Source organism: Pan troglodytes, chromosome 19, assembly GCF_028858775.2.
Source record: "Pan troglodytes isolate AG18354 chromosome 19, NHGRI_mPanTro3-v2.0_pri, whole genome shotgun sequence".
NCBI lineage: Eukaryota > Metazoa > Chordata > Mammalia > Primates > Hominidae > Pan > Pan troglodytes.
The window spans coordinates 27,535,173-27,548,880 of NC_072417.2; the positions used below are offsets into that span (position 1 = coordinate 27,535,173).

The following is a 13,708-nucleotide window of genomic DNA, read 5'->3' on the forward strand; positions in this document are numbered from 1 at the left end:
AAATTTTATGGGATGTGGATTATAGCTCAATAAAGCTGTCATTAAGAAAGGAAAAGGAAGGTGGGGGGAGAAGAGGGAAAGGGGAGGGAGGGGAGGGGAGGGGAAGGGGGGAGAAAAAAGATACACCGTGGCATATCTCTTCCCTTTTACCTGTCATTATGTGTCAGTGCCTCCCATTGGCCTAAACTACCCAGAAGCCAGAGGGAAAGCCATTTGGGACTATATTCCATTGTGACACTGAGCAGAGCAAGGGAAGGATGGGGACACTTCTCTCACACATCTCTGACTCCCCAACATCTAACCCATGGCCTGGCATGTGATATTCATGCTATAAAGATTTGTTGAATCAGTAAATGGCCCCTCATCTAGATTCTGCCAGGCAGCACAGGGGGCTTTTTGAATGTAAATGACCTAATGATTCAGGATCCTATGACCAGCGACTGTCACCCTCTGTCACCTTTCTTCTGCCCCTTTATCTCTGAAGGCATTGAAGGGGCCCTGCGTGAGTCAGGGAGGGCTGGGGGGAGGAGCAAGGGTGGGAGGGGCAGGGAAGAGGGTGGCTTCTCCGACAACTTAAAAGGGGCTCGAACCACTTCCTCCCCAGACAGGGGTAGTGCGAGGCCGGGCACAGCCTTCCTGTGTGGTTTTACCGCCCAGAGAGCGCCATGGACGTGGGTGAGTGAGCCTCTTCATGTGAGAAGGGACAGTACCAGGGTCTTGGACACCCAGACTGACCCTGTGGAATGGGGGTGGAGGATGCGGGTGGAGCGCATAGGGGTGCTTCCTGGAGAAATCAGTTCTGATTTGGTGGGCATTGGAAGCTACTTCCAGAGAATGCCCCCTGCTGTCCCAGGAGGGGTGCACCTGCCCTTTCAGACCTGGGGAAGGGGTCAGCCTTTGGTGCCAGTGGGGACAAGGGAGGGGCCGAGGTCATGTCTTTCTAAAACAGCAGGGACATAAGAGAGTGGCGGGGCTGGGCTTGGTGGTCTGGCAGAACCTGTTCTCATCATGAGGGTGATAGGTTAGGCCCTCTGGGACCTCTGGGGACAGGTTTCAACAGAGAAATTCTCCCTAGAGAGCTTAGGACCTTTTACCCACTCTCTGATTCCCACCTTTCTCCCCTGCCAAATATTCATATACCTGTCCACTTGGGGTCATGAGGAGATGCAAATGAAACGTGACTGGGTTGTGAGAATGGTGCGGTGCATTGCAAATGCAAGCTCTGGTTGCTTTCTCTCTGCTGCACATCCCACCTGCTTTGATCTGGCTTTGCTGTTGCCTCTTGCAAGTTAAGGAATGGGCAGGCAACATGGAATGGGATGACAAGGGGCACTCAGCTTGGAGAAATCATAGCCAGGCCTTCAGCACAGCCCCTGCCCCTGAGCAAACCTCACACACTCTGCCCCGGCAGACAACTCTACTCTTTAGAAAGCCCTTTCTCAGGTCTAACCTCTGTCTTGACTAGAAGGGGTCAAGGGGAAGCACTGAGAGTTTCTGAGTGGTTCATCCAGCTCCAGATGCCCCCTTTATAAATCTCAGCTGTGGAGTCAGACCAGGCTGAGGCTAAGAAGACCAGGTTCCTAGATGGCTTGTCTCACCAGCAAACAATGCACCACGGCGGCCTCAAAGCCGCAAGGGGTTGGCTTTAAAAAGTGAAGGTTCCTGGTGCTGTCCTCACACCCCTCCTCGCCACACCACAGCCTACTTGATTTCATCTCTTACTTTCCCGCCTGCCCTGAACGCTGGGTCTGGACCCAGCAAACAGCTGTGAAAGGGTTAAAGTGGTCACCCCAGCCACTGACTGTGAACTCCTGAAAGGCAGGTTCAGGTGCTTTGAGGATGTGAGGAGAAAATGTCTGCAGAATGAATGAATACACCGTATCAAGAACTCTGTAGAGTTTAGTTTTTGAAAATCTCTTCCAAATGCCTCATTTCCCAGCCAATCTACCCTTAAATCCCACTCCCCTGCACCCCCTCCACCACCCCCCATCACAGTCCCACAGTACAGACGTCATCCACAGAAGACCCTGCTCCAGCCTTTCATACTGGCCTCCAGGAAGGAAACCAAGCAGTGCCCAGTGGTGTGCTGCTGGGCATTTGAAAAGCAGCTCCCCGGGGTGAAGCACTGGTAGCTGCCTCCAGGGTGGAGGGAAAGTCCTGAATTTGTAGTGCTTGCCAATTTCCATGGTGTAAATTCTCCCACCCTGGCTGATTGATTTCAAGCCATCTACATGACTGAACAGGGGGTTGGGAAGATGTGCACAGTGTCTTACCCCAGACTAGGTGTGGGGGTGCTAGACTCCTAGGCTTTGATGCAGGGAGAGAGGGTAATCTCTGGTCCAGGAAGAAGGGATGTTCTTGCCACTTCACTCAACTTGAGAGAGCCCCAACGGTCAAACCCGAAATACTGGTAGGAGGGGAAGCCGCTGACAAGCTTTACTCAAAACGGGCTCTCTGGGCCGTTGATGGGGTGGGTGGGCCTCGGAGGATCTGTTGTTCTGCTCTTCATCTGCCCAGCAAGGAGCAAGAGGTGGGTGAGGAGGGAGGGTTTCTGTTACACAAAATGAAAACTCCCAAGCAGGGCTGAGCTGGCCTTTTTCACGGTTTGAATGAGCAGCTCTGAGGCACCCTCCCCACCTTCGAGCAATGAGACCGAAGATCTTTCATAATTCTCAAAAGCAAAGCAAGGAAAAAATGAACCCATGAGAGATGTGTGCCTCACAGCTCAGACATAAATGGTGGCAAAGGGGGATGCTGAAGCTAATTCAGGGCCAGTTTCTTGCCTGCCAGAAACTTGGCTGGGGTGGAGAGGAACGCTGCCGCCTGGGGTCGCTGTTGGAAAAAAATCTCTCCTCTTTGCTTCGGACATTCAGGCAACTCTCATTGTTTGAGGGATTCAGGGATGACCAGTCTGGTGGAGAGAGTGACACATATGTCACAAAGCCACTGCAACAGAATGAGATACAGCATTGACCAGGGCAAGGGCAAGACAAGAAGGGAATAGTGAACCCGGGTCAGAGAGGTATTTAAGGTGGGTTTTCAAGGGTGTGTAGGAGTTGTCAAGCCCAACAAGGAGCTGCAATGGGCCCAGGATGTGGCAGGAATGGCAAACTCCATTGCCATCAGAGGCCGACAAGGTAAAAGAGGGAACGGGCATAAGGTGCAGGAAGTGGAGGGGAGTAGAGTGACCCAGAGGGTGCATGCCCCACCTAAAGGCATTCAAATCCATTATTTCAAAAACTCCATGCTGACAAGCAGAGTGTCCTGGGGACTAAGGCTGCAGCCGTGTAGATGGTCAGCTGAGACAACAGTAACAGAGACAAGAAAGAAGCAAGCGGAGGGGAGGGTGGAGTAGCTGGCCATGCCAAGGAGGAAGATGAGGAGGAAGGACGCAGGCACAGGAGACCCAATCCTTAAAACATGGTACAGCATCCCTAAGGAATTTGGACTTTATCCTGAAAACAATGGGGACCCATCAAAGATTTTTATTTTTCAAGTAGGTGAATTAACGGATGAGATTTGTGTTTTGGAAGGAGTTCTGTGGCAGCAAAGAGGCAGCAAAGCCCGTGTCAGAACAGAGGTGGGGCCGGCTCTTTTGGGGGCCGGGATGTTGGGGGATGGAAGCAGGAAGCACTGGTGGCCAGTGGGGCATGGGGAGCAAAGATTCCCCTCATGCTCCATGGAGCGTCCTAGATGCAGCAGGCTCATCAGAAACACAGCCTGATGCAGTAGCCAGAGCCCAAACTTTGCTATCCTGTTCAAATCTCAGGTCCCTCTCTTTGCAGCTGTGTGGCCCCAGGCATTTGGCTTAATCTCTCTGGGCCTCTATTTTCTGGAATCTAAGATGAGGATCACCAGGGTAGCTCATGAGATGTTATGAGGGAGAGACACATACAGACCCAGTGGCAGCACAGAAGGATGGTTAGGAGTGTGGTTGCTGGAGTTGGAGGGTTTCAAAGCCTGCTCCCCTGCTGGCCATTGTGTGACTCTGAGAAAGTTACTTGCTGTGTTTCAGTTTCTCGTTGGTAAATGGGGATAATAGTAGTGCCTACTTCATGGGGCTTTTGAGAGGATGAAATGAGACCATACATGCAGACAGTGTGGCACGCAGTGAGAGCTCAGTGAATATGAATTATCTCATTGGATACAGCAGTTGATAACATAGAAACTGCAAGGTCTACCAGGCTCTCACCCATCCCTGCCGACTCTCTGAAAGTGGATTCCCCAGATCTCTAGACCTCTCATCACCTCCCTGCTTCTCCTCTGCCTCCCTTATCCAAAAAAAAAGAGAGAGAGAGAAAAATTGTGTTGGCAGGTGAGGAAGTTCAGAGAGGAAAAAGTTTGGGGTCGCTCTTGGGACGAGCTGATTGGGCAACTGTGATTTCCTGGGCAGTCTGGAGGACCTGGAAAAATGCGGGGATGGAAGTTCGTGATTTGGAGGTGGGGGCAGCCAGCCAATAATTATCTTTCCTGGATGGGCAGTCTCTCATGTTGGGGGCTCCGGTTGGAGTTCTAGGGAATTTTCATGATGATCATTACTGAAAACTCAAGAACTCAGAAAACACCCAACATCTAGGTCAACCACTCCTTAGCCCCAGAGATTCCCAACTTCATTGGTCTCACTGAAGCTGCTGCCCAAGACCAGTTTCTTTATGACTTTGTAACAGACAGGGATGATCTGACTCATGGCCACTGACCAGGCTCCCTTTTGCCACATACAAGAGTTCCCCTAAGTTTCCCTGTGATGTTTCTTGAAAGCCACCTGCTTTGGACCTACAAGACCCTTGCTCATCCACCTCCTCCAAAACACCTGGAATGAGAAATCACAGGCATACACGCCAGCACTCCCCCAACTCCCCTCCCCTGACGGGAACAGCAGGAGTGGGACAGCGCCCGGGAGAAGGGGTTATCAACAGAGTTCAACAGAAACACAGTTCTTGCTCCTCAGATCTCACCCGTTGTGACTTATCAAAACTTTGAGGTTTCTCATTTCTCCCTGACAGTCAGAGCGGGCTTTCTCTAGAGTAACCGAGACATTTACGTGTTTAAAGAAACCTCGAGACTCGACCTCTAGATGAGTCAGGGGAGGGCGGGTGGAGCGTTGAACCGTGAAGAGTGTGGTTGGGCGTAAACATGTGGACTTAAACTCAGGAGCTCAGGGGTAATTCAGTGAAAAAGGGGAATGAGCGGTGGGGAGCTCTGTTGCAACAGGGTCCAATCGCAGCAGGACTACAAATGCCCGAGCGCAGGCTGGGAACGAGGGGACAGCGGCTGCCTGTCCCCAGAATAGAAAATGCAGCTAGGAAGCCCTCTTTGAGTGGACAGCGGAGGACTGGACTGCCAGGCCAAGCATCAGGGGCTTCATCCTCAGGGCCGGTTAGAGCCCCTGAGGATTTAGGAGGAAGGTGAGGTGGGGACTGCCATCAGAGCTAAGCTTTAGGCAGATGTGTCTAGCAGTAGTGTGCAGGACTATTTGCTCAAGGCGGGAGAAATACCTATTTATTTATGTAGCCCGATGCGGTCTCTCCTTCCCGGAGGAACTCCCAAGCCCAGAATCCCTGGCGTTACACAATTTCCGGGGAACACATTAACCAACTGCAACCTGGGTGCCATGCAGGGAGGCCTCCAGCAGGTGGTGCTGTGGCCAAGGACACGGAAGCGCTGGGCTCTCACTGCTTCCCCAGCCTCCAGGAGAAGGTGCCTTAAACAGGTTCCCACGCATTTCCTGGCGCTATTGAGCTTGGAGCTGCCAAGGGCCTGCCTTCACTTGTGGCATCGCGGTTACTGACTCTCCAGTGGGCCAGGCCCTACCTAGCTGGGACCTGAGGGTCAGGATACGGGAAGAGGGCTACTGCCGCCCTGACTTGTAGGTAAGCTAAGACATCTAGGCAAATTACTCTGTCAACTGTCCTCCCTGCTCAGCCTCAGGAAGAAATAAGTTCCTGCTGGGCCCCAGGCTCAGCCACAAAACCAGACTGAGCACATCTGGGCCTTGTGCTAAACCGGGGTCCCCATCAGCTGCTCAGACCCCAGGAAGCCTCCTGACTTCCAGAACACGTCGCTTCCCAAAGCTGACCCTGTTCCCCCTTTCACCTGCCCCCCAAGCCTAAGTTAGAAAACAAGTTAAAGGAGAGAAAGTGTGTGCAGGCACTTCAGTTAAGCAAAAAAATAAAGAAAGAAGTCGTGACATCAGGAAAGAGCGTCCTTCCCCCACACTGCCACAGGACAGCATCCCTTCTGTGTCCTCTCGGGCCATCTTGATGCCCTCTCCCTTGGAAAAAGGACAGGCATTCGTTTACTTGTCATTCATGTATTTATTCATCATTCATGTATTTATCATTCATATATTCATCAGCACGCAATTGTGGGGCACCTCCTCAATTCTGGGCCTGCACAAGATAAAAGGGAAGGGATCTCTGTCCCAAAGGCAGGCCAAAGGTGTGTGCCCAGTGGACCAACAGTCAGTGCTGAATGAATGTCATTTCAGTGAAGGGGTGTTGTGGAGCTGGTGGAGCCCTGAGGCAGTCTCCATTGCTGTGGACCAGTAAGGAACCTCATCCCTCTACCCAGCCTGTGAGGTCATCCTCCTTCCTCAGCCCACCTCCCTCAGGAGACACTCAGGCTTGGCTTCATGCACATGTGGCTGCGCACTCACCTGGATGCCAGGAAAATGCTCCTGGGCCAGTGGCTACCAGCACCAAAGCAGGGCTGGAAACGTGTGCACCTACCCCATGACCTCATAGCTTTGCCGCCTCATCCCACATCAGGTGGAGTGGGAGGGGGCACTCAGACCCACCAACCAAGCTCAGTCTTGAGGGGTGGTCTGGGCTAGAGAAGACTTCCCAGCTCCAAGAAGCAGCCCAGATGGGCCAAGACAGGGGGTGGGAGGGGCTGCCCTGCATTCTGATGCTGCTTCTTTCCAGAACCTGGGAGTGGAGGAGGACGAGAAGGAGGTGAGGACAGTGATGCCGGGCAGCGGGCCAGGTGTTCAAAGGCACAATCTGGTTCTGATGTTCTCTTTCAGCAAACACAGTGCCTGGAGCTTGGGAGGAAAGTTCCCAACAGCGTCTCCCCCTCCACTGCTTTCTTTAATAACAAAGACTTGTCCCTGCCAAGCAATAACTTTCTCGCCTTGTCTCCTACAGGGAAACCAATGAAAAGCGTGCTGGTGGTGGCTCTCCTTGTCATTTTCCAGGTGAGGTTCTCTGCCAAGGAAAGCTCTGTTCCCTTCTCCACACGGCCTCCCAAGTCAGGGGTTCAGTGGAGGAGCTGGGCATTTGCTAGAAGATACAAGACCCAGACATAAGCCCGCCTGCCACTCATTAAGCTAATGGCTGCCCCCTCACCATCTGCTGAGTGACCCTGGAGAGCCACAGATGTTCTCTGGACTTCCTTTACTCCATTTAGGTTAAAACATGGGGGAAAATAACTTACCACCTTCCCTATCCCACCTCCAATCTCCCTGCCCAGGAGACAGAAACATGGACTCTGAGTTCTTAGAGAGAGAAGAGCTGCAAAAAGCAAAAAATGTTACTGGGTTTTGTGCATGTGTGCTGAGAAAATCACCCTGGATCTGGTGATCTTGTTACTATCCTATCGCCCCAAAGTTGTCTCTTTCCAACCTTCACCCAAAGGCTTCCCTCGCAGCCCCCGTTTTCTTTGGTGACATAGAGACCCATCCGGCCTCCCTGGCAGGGGAGGGAAGAGAGGATGGGGCCCTAGGGATGGGGAGAGGGGTGGATGAGCACATACTTTATAGCAGGCCTGAACTCGGCAGGAACAAAGACCCTCACTTTACAAAGTTCTGTTTCTCCATCCAGAAACAGACAGAAAGTGTGCCTCACCAAGTGCCAAAGTTAGAAGAAACTGTAACTCGCAGAGTCAACTTTCTCCCATTTGTTAGAGGTGGGAGCTCAGAGTGGGGGTAGGGGAGTCCAACTGAGGCCAGAGCTAGAGAGGCAGTGCTTCAGAATTCGGCTCATCCCCAGGTCTGGAGGCCAGAGGGGAAGCTTTCCAGAAGCTCAGGCCAGAGGCAGGCCCCAAGCTGGGCACTGTTCCCAAAACCCCATCCCAGAGGCCCCCCGGAGCCTGGGCTGCAGCCCATAGCCTGGCCCCCTTCCCCATCATCACTCCCTCCTCTCTCTCCCCTGTCTCCAGGACTCTGGGGGGCTGTATTACTGGCAGTGGAGGCTGGAAGGTTGGGAAGGGGAGGAGGACAGCTGAGGCTCATTCTTCCCTTTCACTTGGGGAGGGGGTGCTCAGACAGGGCAGGATGTGGTGGGGCTGTGGGCTGCAGAGGCAGTGAGGCTGGGGGAGGGAGAATTATAAAACAGGAACAAGGTTCAAGGGGAGAAGGGAAGGCAGGACTGGATGACGCAGAGTGCACTTCATAGAGGCCGGGAGTACTGCCCTCCAGGAAGGCTGAGACCCCCTCATGTCCAGGGACCCCGGGTCTAAGGCCTTGGGCCGTAACCATGGCTGGTCCAAAGGCAGCAGCCTCCTTCAGGGCTCCCAGGCTGCAGCCATGCCCAGGAAAGGGAAGAGGGGTTGCCACTGACTTTTCGTCTCAGGCTAGCAATGGCCAAAGAAAAGGCTCCTGGACATCATTTTGTCCTCACCGTGTTCCCAAGCAGGACAGTGATGAATCCAGAACTTGGGTGTGAAAAAGAGATAGAGACAAGATGCGGTGAATCCCTCCAGCACAAATGGGTAGAAACCCATCGTCGCTGAGCTGCTGAATCTGGTTCCTGGTGATAGAACCATGAGCCTCGTGAGGCAGGTCCTCCAGCCCAGCTCCCTGCCCTGCACAAACCCGTCCATCGTTGTGCGCAGAGGCAGGGGCAGGCATGGACCCCCTCCTTCATTGATAAAATCACAGCAGGCTGCTGAACCTTCACCCGACCCTGCAGACGGCTAAAAAAAGCTCCAGCAGCTGAGTCCTGCTGATTGGGATCTGCCGGAAGAGATGCGAGGAAGAGAGAGGCAGAGAGGTGGGGGGAGAGGGCGGGAGCACAGAGGGAGAGTGGGAGATGAGAGCTGCGCTTCCTTCCAGGGACACAGCTGCTGAGGAGTCCTCGCCCCCACCCCCATGGCCCATCATCCATTCACGGAGTTTATGGCACTTGGGCTCACGTTGCCTGAGCTCCTGCTGGGTGCTAAGAGGGGACCCAGGATCTAGAGTCTCTCCAGGTCACCCACCACCCATGATCACAGCAGTTTGCCCCAAACCCAAGGCTTCATGGCCTCAAAATGGGAGCATTTGCCTTCCTCTCTTCTTACTCCAGGCCCTCCTCAACCTTGACCCCCAGGTGGATTTTCCCCCTAAAGCTGAGGTCTTTTATAAGCCCCCTGGAAAACTCCACCAAGTTCTAAAGGAGGGTCAAGAAGAAAGACACATGTTCCCTCTCTCACGGAGCTTCCAGAGGGCAAAATTAAAGCTCCATGGAGAGGAAATGGTGCTGGAGCCTGGGCTAGGTACCTCACAGCAACCATGGGAAGCAAATAGGATTCATCTCCATTTCACAGAAGAGAAAACTGAGGCTCTGAGAGAGAGAGAAAGAGAGAGAGACAGAGAGAGTTTAACCAGCTCAAGGCTCATCTGGCCCCAGAGCCCAGCCGATTTCCAGTCCCGTCAGCACATGTAGAGTCTCTCAGACTTGGCAAAATCAGCCACTTGCTACTTATTAGCAGAACTGTAGAATCTCAGGCCCCACCTTAGCCTACTGATTCAGGATAGACATGTTCACAGGATTAATCAGGTGATGCGTATTGGAGTTAAAATTTGAGAAGCACTGATTTCAAACCAAAGAATCACCTGGAGACTTTAGGAAAACACAGATTCCTAGACCCATCACCTGAGATTCTGGTTCAGAATTCTCAGGTGGGGCCTGAGAATTTGCATTCCTAACAAGTTCCCAGGTGATGCTATGATACTGATGATGCGGACCTCACGATGAAACCACTATTCCTCCCGCCTGGGCAACGTGGCAGAATCCCATCTCTACTAAAAATACAAAACTTCGCTGGGTGTGGTGGCATAAGGCTGTGGTCCCAGCTACTCAGGAGGCTGAAGTGGAAGGATCACCTGAGCCTGGAGAGGCCGAGGCTGCAGGGAGCCATGATTGCACCACTGCACTCCAGCCTGGGCAACAGAGTGAGACCATGTCTCAAGAAAAAAAAAAGAAAGAAACCACTGCTCTAGGCTAAATCCCAGCCAGAGTTGGAGCCACCCAGCTAAATTGGCCTGTTTTCCCTCATTTCCTTCCCCGAAGGTATGCCTGTGTCAAGATGAGGTCACGGACGATTACATCGGAGACAACACCACAGTGGACTACACTTTGTTCGAGTCTTTGTGCTCCAAGAAGGACGTGCGGAACTTTAAAGCCTGGTTCCTCCCTATCATGTACTCCATCATTTGTTTCGTGGGCCTACTGGGCAATGGGCTGGTCGTGTTGACCTATATCTATTTCAAGAGGCTCAAGACCATGACCGATACCTACCTGCTCAACCTGGCGGTGGCAGACATCCTCTTCCTCCTGACCCTTCCCTTCTGGGCCTACAGCGCGGCCAAGTCCTGGGTCTTCGGTGTCCACTTTTGCAAGCTCATCTTTGCCATCTACAAGATGAGCTTCTTCAGTGGCATGCTCCTACTTCTTTGCATCAGCATTGACCGCTACGTGGCCATCGTCCAGGCTGTCTCAGCTCACCGCCACCGTGCCCGCGTCCTCCTCATCAGCAAGCTGTCCTGTGTGGGCATCTGGATACTAGCCACGGTGCTCTCCATCCCAGAGCTCCTGTACAGTGACCTCCAGAGGAGCAGCAGTGAGCAAGCGATGCGATGCTCTCTCATCACAGAGCATGTGGAGGCCTTTATCACTATCCAGGTGGCCCAGATGGTGATCGGCTTTCTGGTCCCCCTGCTGGCCATGAGCTTCTGTTACCTTGTCATCATCCGCACCCTGCTCCAGGCACGCAACTTTGAGCGCAACAAGGCCATCAAGGTGATCATCGCTGTGGTCGTGGTCTTCATAGTCTTCCAGCTGCCCTACAATGGGGTGGTCCTGGCCCAGACGGTGGCCAACTTCAACATCACCAGTAGCACCTGTGAGCTCAGTAAGCAGCTCAACATCGCCTACGACGTCACCTACAGCCTGGCCTGCGTCCGCTGCTGCGTCAACCCTTTCTTGTACGCCTTCATCGGCGTCAAGTTCCGCAACGATCTCTTCAAGCTCTTCAAGGACCTGGGCTGCCTCAGCCAGGAGCAGCTCCGGCAGTGGTCTTCCTGTCGGCACATCCGGCGCTCCTCCATGAGTGTGGAGGCCGAGACCACCACCACCTTCTCCCCATAGGCGACTCTTCTGCCTGGACTAGAGGGACCTCTCCCAGGGTCCCTGGGGTGGGGATAGGGAGCAGATGCAATGACTCAGGACATTCCCCCGCCAAAAGCTGCTCAGGGAGAAGCAGCTCTCCCCTCAGAGTGCAAGCCCCTGCTCCAGAAGATAGCTTCACCCCAATCCCAGCTACCTCAACCAATGCCAAAAACAGACAGGGCTGATAAGCTAACACCAGACAGACAACACTGGGAAACAGAGGCTATTGTCCCCTAAACCAAAAACTGAAAGTGAAAGTCCAGAAACTGTTCCCACCTGCTGGAGTGAAGGGGCCAAGGAGGGTGAGTGCAAGGGGCGTGGGAGTGGCCTGAAGAGTCCTCTGAATGAACCTTCTGGCCTCCCATAGACTCAAATGCTCAGACCAGCTCTTCCAAAAACCAGGCCTTATCTCCAAGACCAGAGATAGTGGGGAGACTTCTTGGCTTGGTGAGGAAAAGCGGACATCAGCTGGTCAAACAAACTCTCTGAACCCCTCCCTCCATCGTTTTCTTCACTGTCCTCCAAGCCAGCGGGAATGGCAGCTGCCACGCCGCCCTAAAAGCACACTCATCCCCTCACTTGCCGCGTCGCCCTCCCAGGCTCTCAACAGGGGAGAGTGTGGTGTTTCCTGCAGGCCAGGCCGGCTGCCTCCGCGTGATCAAAGCCACACTCTGGGCTCCAGAGTGGGGATGACATGCACTCAGCTCTTGGCTCCACTGGCATGGGAGGAGAGGACAAGGGAAATGTCAGGGGCGGGGAGGGTGACAGTGGCCGCCCAAGGCCCACGAGCTTGTTCTTTGTTCTTTGTCACAAGGACTGAAAACCTCTCCTCATGTTCTGCTTTCGATTCGTTAAGAGAGCAACATTTTACCCACACACAGATAAAGTTTTCCCTTGAGGAAACAACAGCTTTAAAAGAAAAAGAAAAAAAAAGTCTTTGGTAAATGGCAAATGAGCGTGTCTTTGTTTTGCAATCCCCCACACCCCACCTGACCGTCCCCTCTCCCCTCCTCCCTGCCCTCTCCCAGGCCTCGTTTCTTAGAGACGCTCAGAACCACAAAGTTGCTCAGGAATGCTCTGAGCCCGTCTGGTGACACAGGACCAAGAGGCTGAAAGGTAGAAGGAAGATGAAGACAGGAGGTCCATCTTGCAAATACCCTTCCAGAGTTCAAGGGATAGGCCCCAAGCCTGCACAGTCAGCACTGAACCGGACATGCTGATCCTACTGCAGCTTTGGGAAGACCAACTTTTCCGGGTAACCTCGATACCTGGGGACTCTGCATTTAGCAGCTCTTGCACAGTAGCCTGCTCACCTGTCCCAGCTCAGACCAGAACTAGAGCCCTTAACCTTTTGTCAGCCCCTTAGACTCTGAAAGCTGGGGTTTGGAGGGAGGGCCTTTCTGTGGGCTTGGAGACCACAGCATACTGGACTAGGGGTCAGGGATGAGACCCTTTGCTGGCATGAGAGCTGGAACCACCCATGATCCTCTCTGCTAGCCACTGTAGCAGCAGTGGCCTCCGTGGTGTATGTCATAGTCCCTTCCTGCTGGTACAACAAAATGCCACCGATGGAGTAATTTACAAACCATAGAAATGTATTTCTCACAGTTTTAGAGGATTGGAAGTCCAAGATCAAGACGCCAACAGATTCAGTGTCTGGTGTGGACTCTCTCTGCTTCTGAGATGGGGCCTTGCCATGCCCTCTGGAGGGGACAAACACTGTGTCCTCCCGTGGTAGAAGAGTGGAAGATCACAATGAGCCTAACTAGTTCCCTCCTGCTCTTTTATTGCTATAAGGGCATTAATCCCGTTCACAAGGGTGGAGCCTTCATGACCTAATCACCTCCCAAAGGCCCCCCCCAACTTCTCATACCATTGCCTTGGGGTTTATGTTCCAACCATATGAATGTTGGAAAGATACATACATTCAAACCATAGTGTGGATACTGACTGTGGAGGAGCAGGGAGAGAGGGACAGACAAAGGCCCCCACACAGGCCAGGTGTCCGTGTCATTTCGTGCCTTGGTGCCACCCAGAGCCGTGACTTCTGCAAGCCAGAGAGCAGGTCAGTCCAATCTACAATGCGTCAAGAGGGGTCTGAAGGACCCAGAGCTGCAATAGCTCTGGGCCGTGGGGAGCTAGAGGGAGGGCTGAGGCACTCACGCAATGGGTGATTCCATCCATTTCCCCAAGTGGAAAGAGCCTCGTTGAAAATGGAGCTGCCTGGTAATGACACCCATTCGCTCATCTCGCAAGCACGTGACATTACCCTCCTCCGAGAGATGCACTGGGCTGGAAGGTTTTTAACAAGATTTGTCAGCTGGTCTCCAAGCCGGGAA

General features: G+C 53.2%; 1 protein-coding gene across 2 annotated transcripts; it reads left to right on the forward strand.

Moving 5' to 3' along the window:
- Positions 1-233: 233 nt before the first annotated feature.
- On the forward strand, positions 234-12,321 carry CCR7 (C-C motif chemokine receptor 7). 2 transcript variants are annotated; one of them, XM_511477.6, is made up of 3 exons: positions 234-675; positions 7,146-7,195; positions 10,272-12,321. In XM_511477.6, exons 1-3 carry the CDS (start codon positions 666-668, stop codon positions 11,346-11,348), a joined length of 1,137 nt encoding a protein of 378 aa, XP_511477.3. In that variant the 5' UTR covers positions 234-665; the 3' UTR covers positions 11,349-12,321. The 2 variants fall into 2 exon arrangements, with proteins under 2 accessions (XP_511477.3, XP_016787333.1); XM_016931844.3 differs by lacking the exon at positions 234-675 and adding an exon at positions 5,124-5,870.
- The last annotated feature ends 1,387 nt before the right edge of the window (positions 12,322-13,708 follow it).

Excerpts from the sequence above, each read along its gene's own strand:
- CCR7 (XM_511477.6), top strand. Across the intron at positions 7,196-10,271 it reads CTCTCCTTGTCATTTTCCAG|GTATGCCTGTGTCAAGATGA; the intron begins GTGAGGTTCTCT and ends CCTTCCCCGAAG.